General features: G+C 40.5%; 1 protein-coding gene and 1 long non-coding RNA gene across 6 annotated transcripts in view; one reads left to right on the forward strand and one right to left on the reverse strand.

The window, feature by feature from the left end:
* LOC102164525 overlaps positions 1-23,125 on the forward strand; it is a 32,320-nt gene that overhangs the window by 4,286 nt on the left and 4,909 nt on the right. Inside the window, exons 2-3 of one of the 2 annotated variants that reach the window (XR_300811.3) lie at positions 800-976; positions 20,172-20,402. This is a non-coding gene — a long non-coding RNA (uncharacterized LOC102164525). Of the gene's footprint in view, positions 1-799; positions 977-20,171; positions 22,264-23,125 lie in introns of those variants that run through there. The other variant, XR_001306057.2, reaches the window with a different exon arrangement.
* The window catches only part of PPIL6 (peptidylprolyl isomerase like 6), a 42,961-nt gene continuing 22,596 nt past the window's right edge, over positions 2,761-23,125 (reverse strand). For 3 of the 4 annotated variants that reach the window (XM_013992739.2, XM_021101239.1, XM_021101116.1), the window contains 2 exons: positions 14,193-14,328; positions 2,761-2,968 (listed from right to left, as the gene is read on the reverse strand). In XM_013992739.2, coding sequence (XP_013848193.1) covers positions 2,857-2,968; positions 14,193-14,328 — 248 coding nt within the window. In that variant the 3' untranslated portion in view covers positions 2,761-2,856. The remainder of the gene's footprint in view (positions 2,969-14,192; positions 14,329-23,125) is intronic. The other variant, NM_001243664.1, reaches the window with a different exon arrangement.

Below are 23,125 nucleotides of genomic sequence, written 5' to 3' on the forward strand. Positions count from 1 at the left end.
CCATCCCTTCTGATTGGTCAGTGTTTGCATACCTCCCTGCTGCCTTGATGAAATCAAAGTTTCTTGTCTCATTTTTTTCCTCATTCTTTTCTGTTGTCACACTTTAGTGTTTTATAACTTTTATCTTTCTTCCGCATACCTGCATGCTGCAATTCTCTCATGTATCTATGTCTTTAATATATTCTAATATAGATGTATCAGTCATGTACCTTTAAAGGATTATAAGAGCCACTATATAGGGAGTTCCTGTTGTGGCTTAGTGGTAATGAACCTGACTAGTATCCATGAGGACACAGGTTCGATCCCTGGCCTTGCTAAGTGGATTAAGGATCCAGTGTTGCCATGAGCTGTGGTGTAGGTTGCAGACAGGCTCAGATCCCATGTTGCTGTGGCTGTGGTGTAGGCTAGCAGCTACAACTCCGATTCAACCCCTGGCCTGGGAACCTCCATTTGTCACGGGTGCGGCCCTTAAAAGCAGGAAAAAAAAAATAAAGAATTACTACATATACAGACTTGTGATTAAAGTTTCTACACATACACAGACTTAAAGTGGGAAGTGAGAGCAAAGGGCCCATGAACTTGCCATCCTCCAGACAGTTAGCAGAGTCCTACCTTAATAATGCAGCTAAACTGAAAAATAAAGGGAGCTGGAATCAGTTTCTTAGGCCCATGCAAATACCCAAGTTCTTTCACAATATCAGATAAATGTTTAATACCTTAATATACAGGTTCATTGCCAGAAAGAATTGCTCTGCTGCTTGTTATTACATGACTAATGCTTGTAATTTGTTTTAATTAGGATCTTTGCAAAGCGTCAGTCTCATTCATCACATGCTTCATGAGTTGGTGAAAGTCTCTGTGGCAAACCCAGCACCTTTTTGTTTGAGATGTCACCAGTGTGCCAGAGGAACCCCTCCAAAGGCGCAGTGAGAAAGAATGGATCTGGAGGCTTCATGCAGACAGCTTGAATTCTCAGGTTGGCCAAAATGCCTTCTGTTTAGTGTTCCCTAAATCTGGCGTGGAAGAGTTTTTTAAAAACACAAGTTCCTAGGTAACACCGTGAAAGTCGTATACCAGGAATTTTTTAAGCATACATGTATTGAACACTTTCAGCATAACAGTCCTATTCTAGGTCCTGTCTACAAATTATTGATTCTTCTTGAACCCTCACAACAGCTCTGTGTGGTAGGTACCACTGTTTTGAGATGAAGAAATAGAGGCACAGTGAAGTTCTTGCCTGAGTTCCTGAAGAGCCAGGATTTAACCCCAGGCTCTCTGGCTCTAGAACACACATCCTCACCACTCTCCTGCCCCTGGGTCAGTTGCTAATGTGACACAGGCAGGATGCTTCCTCCCATTCCACCTCAGATCTTAGGATGCAACAGTATACTAGTAACAATGAACCCATTATTTTAAAAAGAAAAAAAAAGAAAGGATATGCCAGTTATCAGGAGTTAGTGATGGTACGGAACAGAGGAGCAGATGTAACCATAAAAAGCTAGCCCAGGGGGGTCTTTGTGGTGCTGAAAATGTTCTTTGTCATGATTGTGGTGCCGCTCATACCAGGTAATAAAATGACAACTCTACCAATGTCAGTGCATAGTTTTGATATCGTACCATATAGCATGAGATAGGACCACCAGTGAGCCGTACACAGGACTGCTCTGTACTATTTTTGCAATTTCATGTCAACCTATATTCATTTCAAAATTAAAAATTAAAAAAAATCCTTTGCCTACCTTTGGCAAGCCCCAAGTCAATTAGAGGGCTGTCTCCAGATTGACTCAAAGGAATAATTGTTCTTGGAAGATAGACCTTGACCTAAGGGCAAGCAAAGCTCAATGGTTGGCGCAAAGCAGCGGTGAACAGTAGTGTTGGCAGCAGCTGAGCTGGTGGGGAGAGAGTGTATCACCACTGACAAGGGGCAGGCGCTTTGCTGACTGCACAAAGTGAGCTGAAACCTGTTGCTTACATCTTGTGGTGACTCCCAAGTGACCAGTGCCTGGGGGGGCTAAATAAGAAGCTCTAGGGAGAGAGCTAAGTGAATGTGCAGAATCCCTGTTCCTCTAGAGGCTCTGAGGCATCTAGAGACAGAGTCCAACAGCTTGTGTTGAAAAAGTTCCCTGGGTGACAGGGGTTTGAGAATCTCAGCTTAAGGAATAGCTTATAAAGCTGGATCCCAGTAACTTCTCAGGAGACCACAGGGTCTGTAACCCAAGCTCAGAGACAAGTACTCTATTCATAAAAATATCCCAAGCATATACCCTTTTCAGAATGTTGTGTATAAGCAATGAAATATTACCATGAAATTTTTTTCTGTTGCCTCTTTCCCGGTTGGTAATTTACCAAGTTTCTTTTGGCAGAAATATAATCACAAACAGCAACATAATTCTGTTGTAGGTACAGACATTGTAGGGTTCGAAGGCCATTAGGTGCTGCTGCTAAATTAAGAAAGGTTTTGGCTACAGACCAATAAAATAATCAACAAACAGGTGTCTGTTTGTCCCGCATAGTAAGATTTAGGCCAGACATAGGTAGTTGCTGGTATTGGTTCTGCAGCTGCCAAAGGTAGGGGCCGACACCTCTGTTGTTCAGCTCCTGTCTCACTGGCTAGGAAATTATCCCATGGCTACTCCTGGCTGCAGAGGAGGCTGGAAAATTGTGTCTTTTGCTTTTGTATAGTCTCTATAGCAGAGGCAAGAGAGGAAGAAGGAGAGCAATTGAGTGCTGGGTGAGCTAACCTACAGCATCTGCCATGGCTTTCAAATTAAATTTTATCAAGCACTGTTTAATTAAATCTAGAAACAGCTGATCTGATATATAATAATAAATTTGGGGGAAATACTGATATGAAAATTAGGCATAAAGATCTCCACTGTTTAAAATTACACATTTTTGTATTGGTCTTTCATTCTCTGTTGGAACCAGTTCTAGTTGTTGAAGAACATCTGTTCCTTCAATCAATTGCCTATATATAGGAGAAAAAAGACGGAAACTTTAGTCAGTCGTAAATTTTCCCACTTGGCTTACATTCCTAAATTGAGTCCTGTCTAGCTTAGTTAAGGCTATTCACTGCAGATTAAATTAACATCTGTCATAAATATCTGCACTAGCTCTAGATCTATCTGTTCACTTTGCCTTGGTTCCTCCGCACCTGCTCTGGGATCTTATCCTCACTGCCATCAGAGTGGCCTTTTAAAAATGCAGTTATGGTCTCACCTCCCTGCTTAAAGCACTTCAATAATTTCCCATTATCCTCGTGATAAAGACCAACATCTCCCCGCTTCACTGGAGGGCTGCCGTGCGGCACGCTCCCAGGCTCTCTCGGCTCTAGCTGGACTGGATTTCAGCACCCGTCACCCCATGAGCCACAGCTGTCCCCTTTGTTCTTGCCTCCCACTACCCCTTTGTCCCGCCTTCCTTCAGATCTTACCCAGTCATCATTTCCTTGGGGGAAGTTTCCCAGATGCCACTGCTCCCACTTATCAAGTCCCCCACCTCCTTTATAGGTGTGATGAGGGTTAAATTTGACATTTGCTTCTGTGCTTCTTGGATTAATTGCTGATTCTCCCATGAAGGAACTATGCTTTTGCTTAATGCTCAGTGCCTGGCACAGAGTCGCCCCTATTTGCCATCCCCTGAATATGTGAATAAAACAGCCCAATGCCATGCTAGTTTGGGTCTCTGTAGACATTCACTGTCCATGAACCAGAACTCCCTGAGTGCTAGACTTCTGATGGTTCTTTCAGCAAAAAAAAAGCTCATCGGGGGCCAGAGAGATGGCCCTAAACAGAGGATTGTGCCCTCTGCCAATGTTTTGAGTTGAAGCAGTGGCTGAGGGGAAGGTGTGATTTCCATTTCTGGGGACACAGTCAGTGCTGACACTGACCATGGTCTAGTCATCCCTTTTGGGGGGGGTCTCTATTTTTGCCATCCCAGTTAGAAAACATGGCACAGAGCAGGACAAAAGGTACATTCTGAGGATGAAGAACAGGGGATGAATGGACAGAATCAGCTCTGTCCAGAGAGCATGTGAAGCTCATTCTCCAGATTGGTTCCACAGATACTGATTGAGCACCTACTGTGGGCACCTCTCCAATGTGATGGGTGTTAGGGCACAAGATGAGTGAGACCCAGTCCCTATTTCAGGTTGTTCACAGGGTGCCAAAGAGGGCAAAGAAGCAATTTGATTTTGGTAGTCAGGAGGGTTTCTGACCTAAACCTTGAATGGGACTTTGGCCAACTGAAGGAAGAGATAAAGGAACAAGACTAGCAAAGCCCAGACGCTGTTCTGGGAGGGATGGTACTTTGGCCTGGCTGCAGCTCAGCTGCCCTATTGACAGCTTCCAAATCCCTATCTCCAGCCCTTGCCTAGCTTGAGTATCTACTCGTGGTACTCAGGAGTTGCAACCTGCCTGTCATATAAGTGCCTCCATTTGAAACATAACTTGTCCATCTTGAATTCCTGATCTCCTCTCCCATACCCTCCATCTTCTCTTCTCCACCTTGGTTACCGGCACCAATCATCCAACCAGTTCCAAAATCCTAAGAGTCCCTCCATATCTTCACTGCCCAATATGGTAGCCACTAACCATATGTGGATATTTAAATTAAATTAAATAATTCAGTTCCTCAGCTGCACTGGCCACATTTTTTTAATTTAATTTATTTTTTTAATTACTCAAATGAATTTATCACATCTGTAGTTGTATAATGATCATAACAATCTGATTTCACAGGATTTCCATCCCACAGCCCAAGCACATCCCCCCACCCCCCAAACTGTCTCCTCCAGAGACCATAAGTATTCCAATGTCTGTGAGTCAGCATCTGTTCTGCAAAGAAGTTCAGTCTGTCCTTTTTTCAGATTCCACATGTCAGTGAAAGCATTTGATGTTGGTGTCTCATTGTATGGCTGATTTCACTTAGCATGATAATTTCTAGGTCCATCCATGTTGCTAAAAATGCCGGTATTTCCTTGTAATGACCGAGTAATATTCCATTGTGTATATCTACCACATCTTCTTGATCCACTCCTCTGTTGATGGACATTTAGGTTGTTTCCATGTCTTGGCTATTGTGAATAGTGCTGCAGTGAACATTGGAGTACATGTGTCTTTGCGAGTCGTGGTTTTCTCTGGATAGATGTCCAGGAGTGGGATTTCTGGATCAAATGGTAGTTCTATTTTGCGTTTTCTGAGGAATCTCCATACTGCTTTCCACAATGGTACCAATTTACAATCCCACCAACAGTGTACTAGGGTTCCTTTTTCTCCACACCCTCTCCAGCACTTATTGTTTGTAGACTTTTGGATGATGGCCATTCTGGCTGGTGTGAGGTGGTACCTCATCGTGGTTTTGATGTGCATCTCTCTAATAATGAGTGATGCTAAACATCTTTTCATGTGTTTTTTGGCCATCTGTATGTCTTCTTTGGAGAACTGTTTAAATATTCTGCCCATTTTTTGATGGGGTTTTTTGCTTTGTTAGTATTGAGCAGTAGGAAGTGTTTATAAATTTTGGAGATGAATCCCTTGTCAGTTGATTCATTTGCAAAGATCTTTACCCATTCTGTGGGTTGTCTTTTTGTTTTGTTTAGCGTTTCTTTTGCTGTGCAGAAAATTTTCAGTTTGATTAGGTCCCATTTGTTTATTTTTGTTTTTATTGTCATTACTCTAAGAGGTGGATCTGAGAAGATGTTGCTATGGTTTATGTCAGAGAGTGTTTGGCCTATGTTTTCCTCTAAGAGTTTGATAGTGTCTGGTCTTATATCTAGGTATTTAATCCATTTTGAGTTTATTTTTGTGTATGGTGTTAGGGAGTATTCTAATTTCGTTCTCTTCCATGTGGCTGTCCAGTTTTTCCAGCACCACTTATTGAACGGGCTGCCCGTTATCCATTATATCTCCTTGCCTCCTTTGTCATAGATTAGTTGGCTGTAGGTGCGTGGGTTGAATTCGGGGCTTTCTATCCTGTTCCACTGATCTATATTTCTGTCTTTGTGCCAGTACCATGCGGTTTTGATGACTCTTGCTTTGTAGTATAGTCTGAAGTCCGGGATCCTGATTCCTCCAGCTCCATTTTTCTTTTTCAGGATGTCTTTGGCTACTCTGAGTCTTCTGTGCTTCCAAACAAACTTTAAAATATTTTGGGAGTTCCCGTCATGGCGCAGTGGTTAACAAATCCGACTAGGAACCATGAGGTTGCGGGTTCGGTCCCTGCCCTTGCTCAGTGGGTTAACAATCCAGCGTTGCCATGAGCTGTGGTGTAGGTTGCAGATGCGGCTCGGATCCAGCGTTGCTGTGGCTCTGGCATAGGCCAGTGGCTGCAGCTCCAATTCAACCCCTAGCCTGGGAACCTCCGTATGCCACAGAAGCAGCCCAAGAAATGGCAAAAAGACAAGAAAAAAAAATTTTGTTCGAGTTCTGTGAAAAATGTCCTTGGTAATTTGATAGGGATTGCATTGAATCTGCATATTGCCTTAAGTAGTATAGTCATTTTGATAATATTACTTCTTCCAATCCAAGAGCATTGTCTGTCTTTCCATCTATTTGTGTCATCTTTGATTTCTTTCATCAGTGGCTTATAGTTTTCAGAGTACAGGTCTTTGGTCTCATTAGGTAGGTTTACTCATAGGTATTTTATTCTTTTGGATGGGATGGTAAACAGGATTGCTTCCCTAATTTCTTTTTCTGCTCTTTCATTGTTAGTATATAGAAATGCCATCGATTTCTGTGTATTAATTTTGTATCCTGTGACTTTGCCAAATCATGGATGAGCTCTAACAGTTTTCTGGTAGAGTCTTTAGGATTCTCTAGGTATAGTATCATGTCATATGCAAATAGTGATAGTTTCACTTCTTCCTTTCCAATTTGGATTCCTTTTATTTCTTTTACTACTCTGATTGCCATGGCTAGGACTTCCAAAACTATGTTGAAGAGTAGTGGCAAGGGCGGAAACCCTTGTCTTGTTCCTGATCTCAGAGGGAATTCTTTCAGCTTTTCACCATTGAGAATGTTGTTCGCTGTGGGTTTGTCATATATGGCCTTTATCATGTTGAGGTAGGTTCCCGTTATGCCCACTTTCTGAAGGGTTTTATCAGAAATGGGTGTTGGATTTTGTCAAAGGCTTTTTCGCGTCTGTTGAGAGGATCATGTGGTTTTTATTCTTCAGTTTGTTAATGTGGTGTATTACAATGATGGATTTGCAGATATTGAAGAACTCTTGCATCCCTGGGATAAATCCCACTTGATCACAATGTACAATCCTTTTAAAGTATTGTTGGATGCAGTTTGCTAGTATTTTGTTGAGGATTTGTGCATTGATGTTCATCAGTGAAATTGGCCTGTAGTTTTCTTTTTTTGTGGAATCTTTGTCTGGTTTTGGTATCAGGGTGATGGTGGCCTCATAGAATGAGTTTGGGAGTATCCCTTCCTCTGCAATTTTTTGAAATAGTTTCAGAAGGAGAGGTGTTAGCTCTTCTCTAAGTGTTTGATAGAATTCGCCTGTGAAGCCATCTGGTCCTGGACTTTTGTTTGTTGGAAGTTTTTTAATCACAGTTTCAATTTCAGTTCTTGTGATTGGTCCATGCATCTTTTCTGTTTCATCTTGGTTTAGTCTTGGAAGATTGTACTTTTCTAAGAATTTCTCCATTTCTTCTAGGTTTTCCGTTTTATTGGCCTATAGTTGCATATAGTAGTCTCTTATGATCCTTTGTATTTCTGTGATGTCCGTTGTTACTTCTCCTTTTTCATTTCTAATTTTATTGATTTGAGTCCTCTCTTTTTCTTGATGAGTCTGGCTAAGGGCTTATCAATTTTGTTGATCTTTTCAAAGAACCAGCTTTTCGTTTCATTGATCTTTATGGTTTTCTTTGCTTCTATTTCATTGATTTCTGCTCTGATCTTTATGATTTCTTTCCTTCTACTAACTTTAGGTCTTGTCTGTTCTTCTCTCTCAAGCTGCTTTAGATGTAAAGTTAGCTTGTTTATTTGAGCTTTTTCTTGTTTCCTGAGGTGGGCTTGTATTGCTATAAACTTTCCTCTTAGAACAGCTTTTGCTACATCCCATAGGTTTTGGAGTGTTGTATTTTTGTTGTCATTTGCTGCTTGGTATTTTTTAATTTCCTCTTTGATTTCTTCACTGATCCATTGGTTGTTTAGTAGCATGTTGTTGAGTCTCCACGTGTTTGTGTTTTTTGCAGTTTTTTTCTTGTTGATTTCCAGTCATATAGCATTGTGGTTGGAAAAGATGCTTGATATGATTTCCGTTTTCTTAAGTTACCGAGGTTGGATTTGTAGCCCAGGATATGATCAATCTTAGAGAATGTTCCATGTGCACTTGAGAAGAATGTGTATTCTGTTGCTTTTTGATGAAATATCCTATAAATATCTACTACGTCCATCTAGTTTAATGTATCATTCAGGGCCTGTGTTTCCCTATTGATTTTCTGTCTGGTTGATCTGTCCATTGCTGTACGTGAGGTGTTAAAGTCCCCCACTGTTATTGCGTTATTGTTGATTTGTCCTTTTAAGGTTGTTAGCAGTTGCCATATATATTGTGGTGACCCTATGTTGGGTGCATAGATATTTGTTATATCATCTTCTTGGATTGATCCTTTGATCATTATGTAATGTCCTTCTTTGTCCCTTAAAATATTCTTCATTTTAAAGTCTGTTTTGTCTGATGTGAGTATTGCTACTCCAGCTTTCTTTTGATCCCCGTTCACATGAAGTATGTTCTTCCATCCTCTCACTTTCAATTTGTATGTGTCCCTAGAAGTGAAGTGGGTCTCTTGAAGACAGCATATATATGGGTCTTGTTTTTGTATCCATTCAGCCAGTCTATGTCTTTTGGTTGGCGTGTTTAGTCCATTAACATTTAAGGTAAGTATTGATATGTATGTTCTTATTGCCATTTTCTTAATTGCTTTGGATTTGTTTTTGCTGCTGTTTTTCCTTTCCTTCTTCTCTTGTTCTTTTCTGCCTAGAGGCGTTCCTTTAGTATTTGTTGTAAGGCTGGTTTAGTGTTGCTGAATTCTCTCAGCTTTTGCTTATCTGTGAAGTTTGTGATTTCTCCTCCAAATCTGAATAAGAGCCTTGCTGGGTAAAGTTAATCTTGGTTGGAGGTTTTTTCCTTTCATCACCTTAAGTATATCATGCCACTCCCTTCTGGCCTGAGTGAAACTTCAGCAGAGTTTCTGTTGAAAAATCTGCTGATAACATTATTGGTGTTCCCTTGTATGTTACTTGTTTCTTTTCCCTAGCTGCTTTCAAGATTTTCTCTTTGTCTTTACTTTTGGTCAGTTTGATTAATATGTGTCTTGGTGTATTCCTTCTTGGGTTTATTTTATATGGTACTTGTTGTACTTCCTGGATTTGAGTGAGTGATTCCTTCCCCATGTTAGGGAATTTTTCGGCTATTAACGCTTGGAATATTTTTTCTATCTCCTTCTCTTTCTTCTTCTTCTGGCACCCCTGTAATATGGATGTTGGTGTGTTTAACATTGTCCCAGAGTTCTCTGAGACTCTCTTCATTTCTTTTCAGTCTTTTTTCTGTTCCACGTCCGTAATTTCCACTAATCTGTCCTCCACCTCGTTTATTCATTCTTCTGCCTCCTGTATTCTGCTGTTGGCTGCTTCTGGTGAATTTTTTATTTCAGTTATTGTATTTTGCATCTCTTCTTGTTTAAGTTTTATATCTTGTATCTCTTTGCTCAATGTTTCCTGTAAGTTATCCATCTTTGCCTCCAGTTTATTTCCAATGTCTTGCATCATCTTCAGCATCAACAATCTAAAGTCTTTTTCCTGGAGGCTGAAATCTCATTGCTTAGCTGACTTTCTGGGGTTTTTCCTTTCTCCCTCATCAGAGTTATAGTTCTCTGTCTTTTCATTTTATAGGTTTTTGGTGTGGTGACCTTTTTACAGATAATAGAGCTGTAGCCTCTCTTACTTCTGATGTCTGCCCCCCTGTGGCTGAAGTTGGTATGGGGGGTTGCTGTAGGCTTCCTGATGGGAGGGGCTGATGCCTGCCCACTGATAGGTGGAGCTGAGTCAATCCCTCTGGTGGGTGGGGCTTAGTCTCTGGATGGGATTAGAGGCAGCTGTGTGCCTGAGGGGTCTTTAGGTAGCCTGTTTACTGGGGTGCGGGGCTGTGATCCCACCTGGATTGTTGTTTGCCCTGGGGCTTCTCAGAGCTGACTTGTGGGTGGGGCCAGATTTTCCCAACATGGCCACCTCCAGAGAAAGGTAGACTGCTGAATATTCCTGAGAGCTTTGATTTCAATGTCCTTCCCTCACAACAAGCCACGTTCACCCCCTTTTTTCCATGATGTCCTCCAAGAACTGCAGTCAGGTTTGACCCAGATTCCTATGGAGACTTTGCTTTGCTCTGGGACCCAGTGCACGTGAAAGTCTGTGTGCGCCTTTTAAGAATGGGGTCTCCATTTCCCCCAGTCCCGTGGAGCTCCTGTGCACAAGCCCCACTGGCTTTCAATGCCAGATGCTACAGGGCTCTTTCTCCCCTTGCCAGATCCCCACATGAGAGAGTTTGATGTGGGGCTCAGAACTCTCACTCCTGTAGGTGAGTCTCTGTGAACCAGTTAGTTTCTAGTCTGTGGGGCTTCCCACCCAGGAGGTATGGGATTGTTTATATCACAAAATTGCCCCTCCTACCTCTTGATGTGTCCTCCTCATTTTCTTCTGGAGTAGGATATGTTTTTTAAGGTTTCCAGTCCATTTGGGTGAAGAGTGCTCAGTCTTTAGTTGTGAATTTTGTTGTTTTTAGAAGAGAAGTTGAGCTCCAGTCCTTCTATTCCGCCATCTTAATCCCTAGGAAGTGCACTGGCTACATTTCAAGTGCTCAGTGACCACATGCGGCCAGTGGCTTTCATATTGGGCAGCACAGATCACAGTACATTTCCATCTCTGGGTAAAAATCTGTTATATACCACTGCTGTAGAGCTTTCCCATGGCCTTACCACCAACATCTCAATAGGCATAAAGTCTCATCGAATCTAACTCCCAAGTAGCCTGTGCATTTTTCCATTTATCCTCTGCTCATCTGTACTGCCAGTGCCTTAGACCAGGACTTCATTTATGGCCTACTCTTTCCATTGCCTTTTAACTACCTTCATTTTCATCCTTTGCTAATTAGTTCTTCATTTCTGCTAAAAAGAGTTGTTGTTGTTGTTGTTTTTTCAGAATGAGAACCTGGTCCTGTTGCTCCCAATTTAAAATTCATCCATGGCTTCCCAGCCCCTTCAGGTGGGGGTCCATGCTCAGCAGCATGGCACCCACAGCTCTTTGAGAGCTGAGCCCTGGCTCTCTCATCTTCACAGCCTCCACTCTCTCCATTTCCCCCTGGGCACTAAGCTCAAATCAGATGACTTGTAGATAAGATGCTCTTGTTAGTCCTTAGGGCCTCTCTGCAAAGGCTATTCACTGTTCCTAAAATTGATTTTACTCATTTTGATTTCTAGCCTTCTCTATTTGGGTAACTTATACGTGACTTTAAGTACTCATGTCACCTGCTACCTATGTTTGTGTGAATGGAGATATTACAGGCTTGTATTCTGATATTCTTTCCTATGAAACCACTGGGCAAGGCCATCAACATGATGCATTCTCCCCTGAAGGGTATTTCCAGTGTCATCCATCTGACGACAAGGCAAGTTCATGTACCAGACTAGGGCTTGGAAGGAGGGTCTGTCTCAGATAGGGAGGACATTTCTATATCTCTCTGGATCTTGCTAACCATGTTTGGGCTCCCAAAGCTCAAATAAACCTGGGGATGCTCTGTGATGATAGGGAATAGAAAGCATCTCCCCCTACAGAGAGCCCCACAGCAGGGAAGGAGAGTGGCCCTGAAAGAGTTAGTTCGTTTTGTCAGGTTGTCTGGTTGCCTTTCTGCTTCTTTCTCCCCTAATGTTCTGTAAGGTCTTCTTTAAGTATTTTCAGCCCAGACTGTGATGAGGAACTTTAAGGGGCAAATTGAGATTGTACTTAGGCTAGAACAATAAAAAAGGAGCAGTGCTTCCGATGCCTGTGTGTTGATGATAAGGAATCAGTGAGAGAGAGATTCCCCTAGAGGAAGATGAATCAGATGGAAAAAGGAGCCACAATCAAACCCAAATCCTCATGGATACTAGTTGGGTTCATTACTGCTGAGCCACAATGGGAACTCCTCACAGTTGCTGGGTTTTCTAATACACTATAGGCTCCCCAAAGGGTGGAAATTGTGTCTCATCACTCTTTCCCCAAGACTGAACCCAGTGACTAATGAAATGCTGGGTGAATGAATGAGTCAGGAGGCTGGCGGCTGTGCAGGCTGAACACAGATTTGGGGCCAGAGGCTGAAAGACCTGGAATGCCACTCTGACCTTTAGGCTCTGTGCATCTGAGGATGGAGGTGGTGAAGGAGGCACTAAACGTTTTAAAGCAATCACTTTTGTGTCTGAGAAAGGTACGTTTTGGAAAGATAAAAAAAAAGATCAACTAAGTATGTGGTTGAGGGTAGTGATACTACCATCAAGATGATAGGAAGGTATTTAAAAGAGCTAAGAAATTGTGAGAATTATTTGGATTCCAAAAATAATTGAAGAATGGAGTTGCCATTGTGGCTTAGTGGTAATGAACCTGCCTAGTATTCATGAGGATGCAGGTTCAATCCCTGGCCTTGCTCAGTGGGTTAATGATCCGGCAATACTGTGAGCTGTAGTGTAGGTCACTGATGTGGCTCAGATCTGGCATTACTGTGGCTGTGGTATATGCCAGCAACTGCAGCTCTGATTAGACCCCTATGGGGACCTCCATATGCTATGGGTGTGGCCCTGAAAAGCAAAAATAAATAAATAAATAAAAAATAATTGAAGAATGAATTTTCAAAATCAGGATACAGTTTATTAATACCAGGGAATATGGAGGACGAAGCATTGTTTTAGGTTATATAACTCTTAAAACCATCACTTTAAAGAAATCTCCTTTGGATGAAAATATACTTTCTGCTTTTTCAACCTGGAAATACCATCTGCGTTACACTGGAGGAATAACTGTGCTTAAAATTAACACTGGCCTGAAATTTTTTCTTGGAATGAAAAGTCAGTAATTATCCCTGTTCATGGCTAGAATAATCTATTAGTTATTCAGAAAAGTCCTGACACTTTATATATCATTTCAAGGAAGACAAAGTAAGTTTCAACTTACATTCATTACTTTAATCAAACAGGGATATGAAACCCTGGAGTGATGAAAAGTACAGTCATCATCCATTGTCAGTCCACATGTCTATAAGCATCTTGCTAATAACATTCTGGTAATTATTATCTGAGATATTTCCAAATTTTAAATTGCTCAGTAAAAAAAATTTAAAAAAGGTTACTGGAGTTCCCACTGTGGCCCAGCAGAAACGAATCTGACTAGTTTCCATGAGGACTCAGGTTCCGTCCCTGGCCTTGCTCAGTGGGTTAAGGATCCGGTGTTGTGGTGAGCTGTGGTATAGGTTGAAGATGTGGCTCAAATCTGTCATGGCTGTGGCTGTGGCATATGTGTAGGCTGGCAGCTATAGCTCCAATTCAACCCCTACCCTGGGAACTTCCACATGCTGTGCGCAGCCCTAAAAAGATTAAAAAAAAAAAATGTTGCTTGTAACTTAGATAGTTTTCATCTCTTTCTTCACAGTGTTCACAGACAGTTACTTAAATGGCTTCCCCTCACTTTTGCATCTAAATATGTCTACATTATCAAGAACTATGGTGTTAGTCACAGTCATTAGGAATTGACAATATCCCTGAGGCTGAAGATGCATAGATGGATGGACATATGGATAGAGGAATGCACAGAACATATAATGGCTGTGCCCAAATGGTTTCTATTTTTTAAAGACAGCAAGCTTCTTATGAAGTATTTATTTCTAATTGTTTGTACTATTTGTATTTTTTTTTTATGTGTGTGGCTGCAGCCTCGGCATATAGAAGTTCCTAGGCCAGGGATTGAACCTGCGCCATAGCAGTGACCCACGCTGCTGTAGTGACAATGCTGGATCTTTAACCTGCTGCACCACAAGAGAACTCCTATTTTTGCTTTAAATTTTGTTTTTAATTACCTGTACACTTTGTACAATACTTACCCAAATCTTTTTTGAACCACATTTTTACATATATGAGTATTAGATAAACAAACTTAAAATGCACATACCCAAAAGCCACATATTTTCTATCTAGATATGGAGTGGGTTGTAGTGTGATGTAGAATTGTGATCCATTGCTGTGATGGCCTTTGTTGACCATTCCAAGAACTCCCCTTTTATTATGAGGAATTGAGAAGTTTTCATCTAGAAAAGACAGTAAAACAGTAGGTCATTAAAATACTTCTGTTTTCTTGATTATAGCATATAAAGCACAGACAGAATCCTTGGTAACAGGGGTTCTCAATCATACTTATCGATACATTCCAAGTTGTAAATATTCTATTTGTTTCATATTACTTTCACTCCAGTGGGCTGTTAAAAGATAAGCTGTAAAGTCTTATTAGAACTATTTGAGTATGTACCTTCAGTTTATCATTATTACAGTTAAGAACAAGTGTGCCAAGAAAATTAATAATGTAACAGGAAGTACTTTAATAGTATAAAAAGCACATACCTTTTTTTAAGGAATAAAAGTCAGCAAACATTCTTGTACTGTTTTGGCAGTAATATTTTATTCATACTACCAGTGTGGTCACTAAAACTGTGTCCTTTGAGAAAGCTTTCACAGACAAACCCTTCACTCACAGCATCTTCTGCAGACCTCTAGTGTAGTCTTTAAAACACTCCATGTAACTATTTACAGATTGTTTCCCGTCTGTCAGGGCAGGGACTTTGCCTCATTATAACTTTACCCCCAGGGCTTCCTGGCACATTACCTGGCACATGTGTGGCCTTAAATATTGATGATGAAAAGAAATTAATTTGTTTATTTTTAGTAGTCTTTAAATCAGTTTTAACCTCAAACCTTACATGGGTTTACCAAGTTTTGTGGAAAATGATTTTTTGCAGTGTAAGGTTAACAAATAAAAAGAATTATACAGGGAGATCCCATCATGGCTCAGCAGTTAACAAATCTGACTAGCATCCAGGAGGATGCAGGTTCGATCCCTGGCCTTGCTCAGTGGGTTACGGACCTGGCATTGGCTGTGAGCTGTGGTGTAGGTTGCAGACGCGGCTCAGATCCCACGTTGCTGTGGTTCTGGCATGGGCCAGAGGCTACAGCTCTGATTCGACCCCTACCCTGGGAACCTCCATACGCTGCTGGTGTGGCCCTAAAAGACAAAAAAAAAAAAAAAGTTGTTACAAGATAATGGCTATAATTCCCTGTGCTTTATAGTATACCTTGTTGTTCATCTATTTAATACACAGTGGTTTGTGTCTTTTAATCCTATACCCCTACCTTGCCCTTTTCCCACACTCCTCCTGCCCCCCGTGTAACTACTAGTTTGTTTTCTCTATCTGTGAATCTGTCTCTGTTTTGCTATATACATTCATTTGTGTAATCTTTTAGATTTCACAAGTAAGTGATAGTGTACAGTATTTGTCTTGCTCTGACTTATTTCACTAAACATAATATTCTCTAGATCCGTCCACATTGCTGCAAATGACATTATTTCATTCTTTTTCGTGGCAGAGTAATATTCCTGTGTGTGTGTGTGTGTGTGTGTGTGTGTGTGTGTGTGTGTGTACACACCACATCTTCTTTATCCATTCATCTGTTTATGGACACTTAGACTCCTTCCGTATTTTGGCTATTGTAAATAGTTGCTGCTGTGAACACTGGGGTGCATGTATCTTTTTGAATTAGTGTTTCTGTTTTTTCTGGATATATGTCCAGAAATGGAATTCCTGTGCTATACAGCAGGACCTCATGGCTTATCCATTCTGAATGTCATAGGTTGCATTTACTAACCCCAAAGTCCCAGTCCATCCCACTCCTTACCCCGCCCCTTGGCAACCACAAGTCTGCTCTCCATGTCTGTAGTCTGTTTCTGTTCTGTAGATAGGTTCATCTGTGCCATATTTTTTTTCTTTTTAGGGCTGCACCCGTGGCATATGGAAGTTCCTGGGGTAAGGATGGAATTGGAGCTGCAGCTGCCCGCCTATACTAGAGCCACAACAACACAGGATCTCAGATGTGTCTGGGACCTATGCCACAGATCTCAGCAACACTGGATCCTTAACCCACTAAGCGAGGCTGGGGATCAAACCCACATCTTCGTGGATACTGGTTGGGTTCTTAACCCACTGGGCAACAATGGGAACTCCTGTGCCATATTTTAGATTCCACATATAAATGATATCATATGATATTTGTCTTTCCCTTTCTGACTTATTTCACTTAGTCTAGTAGCATACATGTTGCTGCAAATGGCATTATTTTGTTCTTTTTTATGGCTGAGTAGTATTTCATGTGTGTATGTGCCACATCTTCATTCATTCATCTGTCGATGGACATTTAGGTTGTTTCCACATCTTGGCTATTGTGAATAGTGCTGTGATGAACTTATGGGTGCATGTGTGAAAGTTTTGTTTGTTTTTTTTTCCAATGAAAGTTTGTTTTTTGTTTTTTTTTTCATGAAAGTTTTGTCTGGATATATGCCCAGGAGTGGGACTGCTGCATCATATGGTAGTTCTATATTTAGTTTTCTAAGGAACTTCCATCCTGTTTTCCATAGTGATTGTACCAATTTACATTGCCACCAACAGTGTAGGAGGGTTCCCTTTTCTCCACACCTTTTCCAGCATTTGTTACTTGTAGACATTAATGATAGCCATTCTGACCGGTATACTTTTGATTTGCATTTCTCTAATGGTTAGTGATATTGAGCACTTTTTCATGTGCCTGTTGGTCATCCTTATATCTTATTTGGAGAAATGTCTATTTAGGTCTTCTGCCCATTTTTCAATTGCATTGTTTGTTTTTTTGCTGTTGAGTTGTATGAGTTTGTATATTTTGGAGATTAAGCCCTTGTTGGTTGCATTGTTTGCAACTATTTTCTCTCATTCTATAGATTGTGTTTTCATTTTTTTATGGTTTCCTTTGCCATGCAAAAGCTTTTAAGTTTAATTAGGTCCCATTTGTTTATTTTTGCTTTATTTCTTTTCTCTACCTATGAAACAAGATACAAGATCCAAAGCAATCAACAAATTTAATGCAATCCCTATCAATATACCTAGGACATTTTTCACAGAACTAGAACAAATAATCCTAAGATTCACACGGATCCACAAAAGACTCCAAATTGCCAAAGCAATCTTGAGAAAAAAGGACAAGGCTGGAGATACCACCCTCCCAGACATCAAACCACACTACAAAACCATAGTATTCAAAGCAGTGTGGTACTGGCACAAAAAAGAGACACACAGATCAACAGAACAGAATAAAGAGCCCAGAAATAAGCCCATGCACTTATGGTGAGTTACTCTACGACAAAGGAGACAAGAATATACAATGGAGAAAAGACAGCCTCTTCAACATGTGGTGTGGGAAAACTGAACAGCTACATGTAAAACAATGAGATTAGAACATTCCCTCACACCATATATAAAAATAGACTCAAAATGGGTTAAAGATCTAAATTTAAGACCTGAAACCATAAAGCTCCTAGAAGAGAAAATAGGCAGAATGGTCTTTGAAACATTTATTTTAAAACATGTTGATTGTGTATGTGACATTAAAAATAGCCAACTGTTCATCAATACTTAAATAGATAAATTTTTAGGGCATATTCATAACATTAAACAGTAGTGAAAATGAGAGTATTCGAGCTGTAGACAACATGGATGAATCTCTTAGGCAGTGATGAACGAAAGAAACAAGATACAAAGAATGCCTGCCACATGAGTCCATTTATACAAAGTCTCAAAACAGGCAAAACTTAACTGTCTTGTCTAGGGATTCATATTGGGTGGTAAAACTATCAAGAAAATCAAGAAAAAAGTCAGGTTAGAGGTTACCTCTAAGAGGGAGATGGAGTTATCATTGAAGATGGACAGATAGAGTACTTCAGGCTTGCTGGCAGTTTTTCCTTCTTGACAAGAATGTTAATATGGGTGGTTGCTTTATAATGATTTTTAAATGTACATATACAGTTTCTATATATAACCTAAATATCACAGTTAAAAATATAAATACCCCTTAAATAGCTACCCAGACCATCTTATCTTCAGTTCTTGTTTCTTCTAAAAAATACTTTTGTATAACTTTTAGTTGTATTATTGAATATTGACAGTGCATTAGGCTCTCTGCTTTTTATTAATGTCCACTTTTATTTAAAGGCAAGGAGGAATTCCTGTCATGGTGCAGTAGAAACGAATCCGACTAGGAACCATGAGGTTACGGGTTTGATCCCTGGTCTCGCTCAGTGGGTTAAAGATCCTGCATTGCTGTGGGTGTGGTATAGGCCAGCAGCTGTAGCTCTGATTCGACCCCTAGCCTGGGAACCTCCATATACTGCGTGTGGGGCCCTAAAAAAGCAGAAAAATAAAATAAAAACTAAAGACAAGCAGATCTAGGAGTTCCCTGGTGGTGCCCCAGGTTAAGGATTCAGCATTGTCACTTCAGTGGCTTGGGTCACTGCTACGGCATGGGTTCAACCCCTGGCCTGGGAACTTCCACATGCTGCAGCCTTGGCCAAAAAAATAAAGACTAGGAATTAGACAAATGGATTTTAAGTGCTGTATCTGTGAATTAGGACACATGCTAATATTAAGAAATTGGTCTATTTGATGTAATAAGAATAATGTAGTATCTTAAAAATATATTCCTTTTAAGAGACTGTATTTTTCTTGTTACATACATCCTGTATGTCTTCGCTTTTCATATAAATAATCTTTTCTTTAGTCAGCCTAAACCATGTAGTCACCAATCCTTTGAGGGTGGGAAGATTTAGAGATGTTATACAAGGATTAGAGATACTATACAAGGAGAAAAAAGGGATGATATTCAGCTTCTAACAGGATTTGGGAAGACAAAAAAAGTCGTGATTAAAAAAGCAAAGGAAAATAGGAGTTCCCATTGTGGTGCAGCAGTAACAAACTCTACTAGTATCCATGAGGACGTGAATTTGATCCCTGGCCTCTCTCAGTACATTAAGGATCTGGTGTTGCCATGAGTGTGGTGTAGGTCACAGACGTGGCTTGGATCCTGTGTTGCTGTGGCTGTAGCATAGGCCAGCAGCTGCAACTCTGATTCAACCCCTAGACTGGGAACCTCCACATGCCACAGGTGCAGCCTTAAAAAGATGAAAAAAAAAAAAAAAAAGGGAAAACAGACCTTAAGTTTAGAAAAAAAAATTAATCAATTTATAAAACAATCAGCTAATTATATATATAATTTATTTCATTCTTTTAAATTCACTTGTGTTAAGCTTAATAAAAATGATTTTTGTGGTTATAACTGTTATTATTAAAGATATAATAATTATTAAAGATAAGCTCTGAGTTTTAATTCTACATCTTGTGGAAATACAACCCAATGAGAGAAATGTGTAGGAAGGTCTGGCTTTTGATGTATTAACATTCCACGTGGGTAGGTGTGAAAGGAGGGTGCAAACCCAGGCTAGAGAGCTAGCCCTGTGCTTTCTTTCAGCCACTCATCTTTCCTTCTGGAGTGTCTCTCCTTTTTACTTAACTGGTTACTAAATTCCTAATTCTGCACTGACAGACAAACTGAGAAATCAGAGCTTCCCTAAATCCGCTGGGCTCCCTTGGCACCAGAGAAGCCAGGCCTTCAGCTGGAGACTAAAACCCCCAAAGGAACTAAGGATGGGAGCATGGGGGTGGGGTCGTGGTAGGCGGAGGTACTGGGATGTCCAGAGGAGATGAGCCTATTAGACAGAAGGCCCAAGTTGTGCTGGGGACTGTGCCTCCAAGCAGCAAGACTATGGGTGATCTGATTATGGCCATGGGGTGGAGACCTATGGTGGGCTCTCATCAGGAATTAAGGATGCCTCTCAAATTTCTCCCATGCTAGAGTTTGCCAGTTCCACTGCATGATGCAGTTCAACACATTTCTCTGTTCTCCATCCTATCAGTTCTGCTCCAGTACTTGCATTAAAGATGCAGATTGTTTCCCCTTGATTGATAGATCTGGGAGGGAACGACCTGAGCACGATGAATCTCACCCTTGCTTTAATGTGTAGTTCCCTCCAGCAGGTGAATGTCAGAATCTGCCCTCAACAGAGCCGAGCCAGCCACTGGGAACACACAGGCAAGACCAGCCACCTCATTCACCATGTATGCACCGCATCCACCCACCTCTGAAGTTACAGCCTCCCTCCGATTGCAGAAAACATTCCTTGCACCACTTCAAGATCATTCACAAGCTGCAGCTCTTCCCATGCCACCTCCACAGACATCAAGGAGTTTTCAGGGTAAAGTGCTGTATTTATCGTATTGCTCATCTATTTCTTGACCACATAATATATGTAAAACTATGTTACTGTTTTTATTAAGTTATTGTCTTATTTTTTGAATGTGTCACTGAAGAAGGTTTTTTTTTTAACCTCGTTTTTGCCATAAGTTGTGTGGTTTGGATTGTGTGATTTTACATAGCACAGAGCTCTTTTAAGAACACATTATAGCAGAACTGGTTGTATTTCTTGCAAATTGGCAGCTGGGTCCAGAATCATCAGACTCACATTCTTCCCTTTGGTAGTATGTTCTCTCAACCGAAGGTGCCTACTGTCTCATTTCTGTGAAGGTAGTGGATACCCAGGCAGTTAATGCCTCCATCCATCATTTCATTAAGGGCAGCAAAATGGCGATATTCAATTAATCCTTTTCATTATTAATTGGAATACTTTATAAGGAAATGTCTCCCCTTATCTATGATTTTGGACACTTCCTATAGGAAAGGCAAGATGAATGCTTGATTCTTTCCCTCTATTTATTAGTTTTCAAGATAATAAATTCATTTCCTATCATCCCCCCAAAAGGTAAGCAAGTAGGCTTTATTTTATAATATCATTATGAACTCATGAATTTAAAATATTTGTTGGGTTTCAATCTATTGCAATTACTATTCAAATTACTCCATCTTTGGCCAGTGAGGGACTCTTCACTTTGGTTCCTGAGACCTTTGACATGACCCCAGTAAATCTTTAATAGCACCCTTGGCTCTCTGATGATAGCATGACTGAACATGAGGTTCCAGGCTCATTTTGTCATTTCCTGTCTCAGAACTGGAGTCTGCCATTTGTTCCAAAGGCCCTGGTTTCTTTAAGCAAGAAATTATTTTTGAAAACAACAATCTATTCCTGGGAGTATATGTAGTGGGCTCGTCACTGCTTGTAGACAAATCCCGAGGGCAGAACTATAGATATAGATACAGAGATATGATACTTCTTGAGTGTTAAGTCCTATTTCCAATTCAAATTCAGGACTATGGAATACTTTACTTATTAACCTCTATCCTATTTCATCTGTTATCTCCTCTTTCCACATTGAAGATTCTAATTCTCAAGGATGCAGGAAGATAAAATTAGAATATCTCACAATTACTTTTTTTCCTACATTATATATACAACACTCTCAGAATATTAATACCATCACCAGTAAAAATTACTGAGAACAGTTCAGAATTTTCTATATATTATCCCCATTTCTTTCAATTTTTTAAAAATTGTTAGACTAAGCATACCATCATTATATGTCATACTCTCACTCTTTGATCCTCATCGCATTTCAGTTCTTTAAGTAACTGCATGATTAATGCTCACTGCCGGTTCTTCTGTCAGGGTCCCTCTGTAATTCGTTTGTGTGAAACGCATTCTACAGTCACTGATTCCTCAGCAAGGACTCGCGGCAAGACTGTTCCCTCAAGTTTTCTGTGTTGATATCTCTGTGTGCCCTTTATCAACTTCAGTTTGACTGGATATAAGATCCCCAGCTCACATTTCATTTCCTTGAACATCATAAATACCTTACTCTATTTTCTTCTGGCATAAGAGTATGATGATAATGTACTTTTCTTTCCCTCGTAAATCACTTGCTGTTTTTGCCTACCTGCCCAAAGGATTTTTTTTTCTTTTTCTTTAATTTCTAATAACGTTTGTAAAATATGTCTAGTGTTGCTGTTATGGTTTAGTATTGTCAGGTAGCTGTGTGCTGTTTCAGTACCTAGTTTCAAGTTTTTAGGCAACTGTTTTTTTACACGAGGTATAAACATGCAATAAAATGTATATATCTGGAGTTCCCATCATAGCTCAGTGGTTAACGAATCTGACTGGGAACCATGAGATTGCGGGTTCAATCCATGGCCTTGCTCAGTGGCTTAAGGATCCGACGTTGCAGTGAGTTGTGGTATAGGTTGCAGGTGCGGCTCGGATCCTGAGTTGCTGTGGCCAGCAACTACAGCTCTGATTGCACCCCAGCCTGGGAACCTCCATATGCCACAGGTGCAGCCCTAGAAAAGACAAAAAGACAAAAAAAAAAAAAAAGTACATATCTTAGATGTTCAGTTCAATACATTTTGGCAATTGGGTATAGTTGTGTAACCACTACCCAAGACAAAATATAGGACATCAAATCCTTTTTTATTTTAGTAAAGTCTTTTTTAGTTATAGTTCTTAGTATTTGTTCCATTTCCTTGCATTGATTTAATTCCTTAGGGATACTTATCATTCGTATGCCAGATCTTCTCTTTCTATCTTTAATATTTATCACTTTCTTATAAATCCTTTTTATCTCTTTTTGGTTTTAAAAAAAAATTTCCTCCTCTGCCTTCTACTTTTTTTTTTTTTTTTTTGCTTTTTAGGGCCACACCCATGGCATATGGAAGTTCCCACAAGTCTAGGAGTTGAATTGTAGCTACAGCTGCGACCTCCAGCACAGCTCACAGCAATGCCAACTCTTTAACCCACTGAGTGAGGCCAGGGATCGAACCTGCGACCTCATGGATACCAGCTGGGTTTGTTACTGCTGAGCCACAGCAGGAACTCCTGCCTTTTACTTTTTTTTTTTTTTTTTTTTTTTTTTTTGTCTTTTCTAGGGCCGCACCTGTGGCATATGGAGTTTCCCAGGCTAGGGGTCCAATCGGAGCTGTAGCCGCTGGCCACAGTCACAGCCACAGCAACGTGGGATCTGAACTGTGTCT

Source organism: Sus scrofa, chromosome 1, assembly GCF_000003025.6.
Source record: "Sus scrofa isolate TJ Tabasco breed Duroc chromosome 1, Sscrofa11.1, whole genome shotgun sequence".
Taxonomy (NCBI): Eukaryota; Metazoa; Chordata; class Mammalia; order Artiodactyla; family Suidae; genus Sus; species Sus scrofa.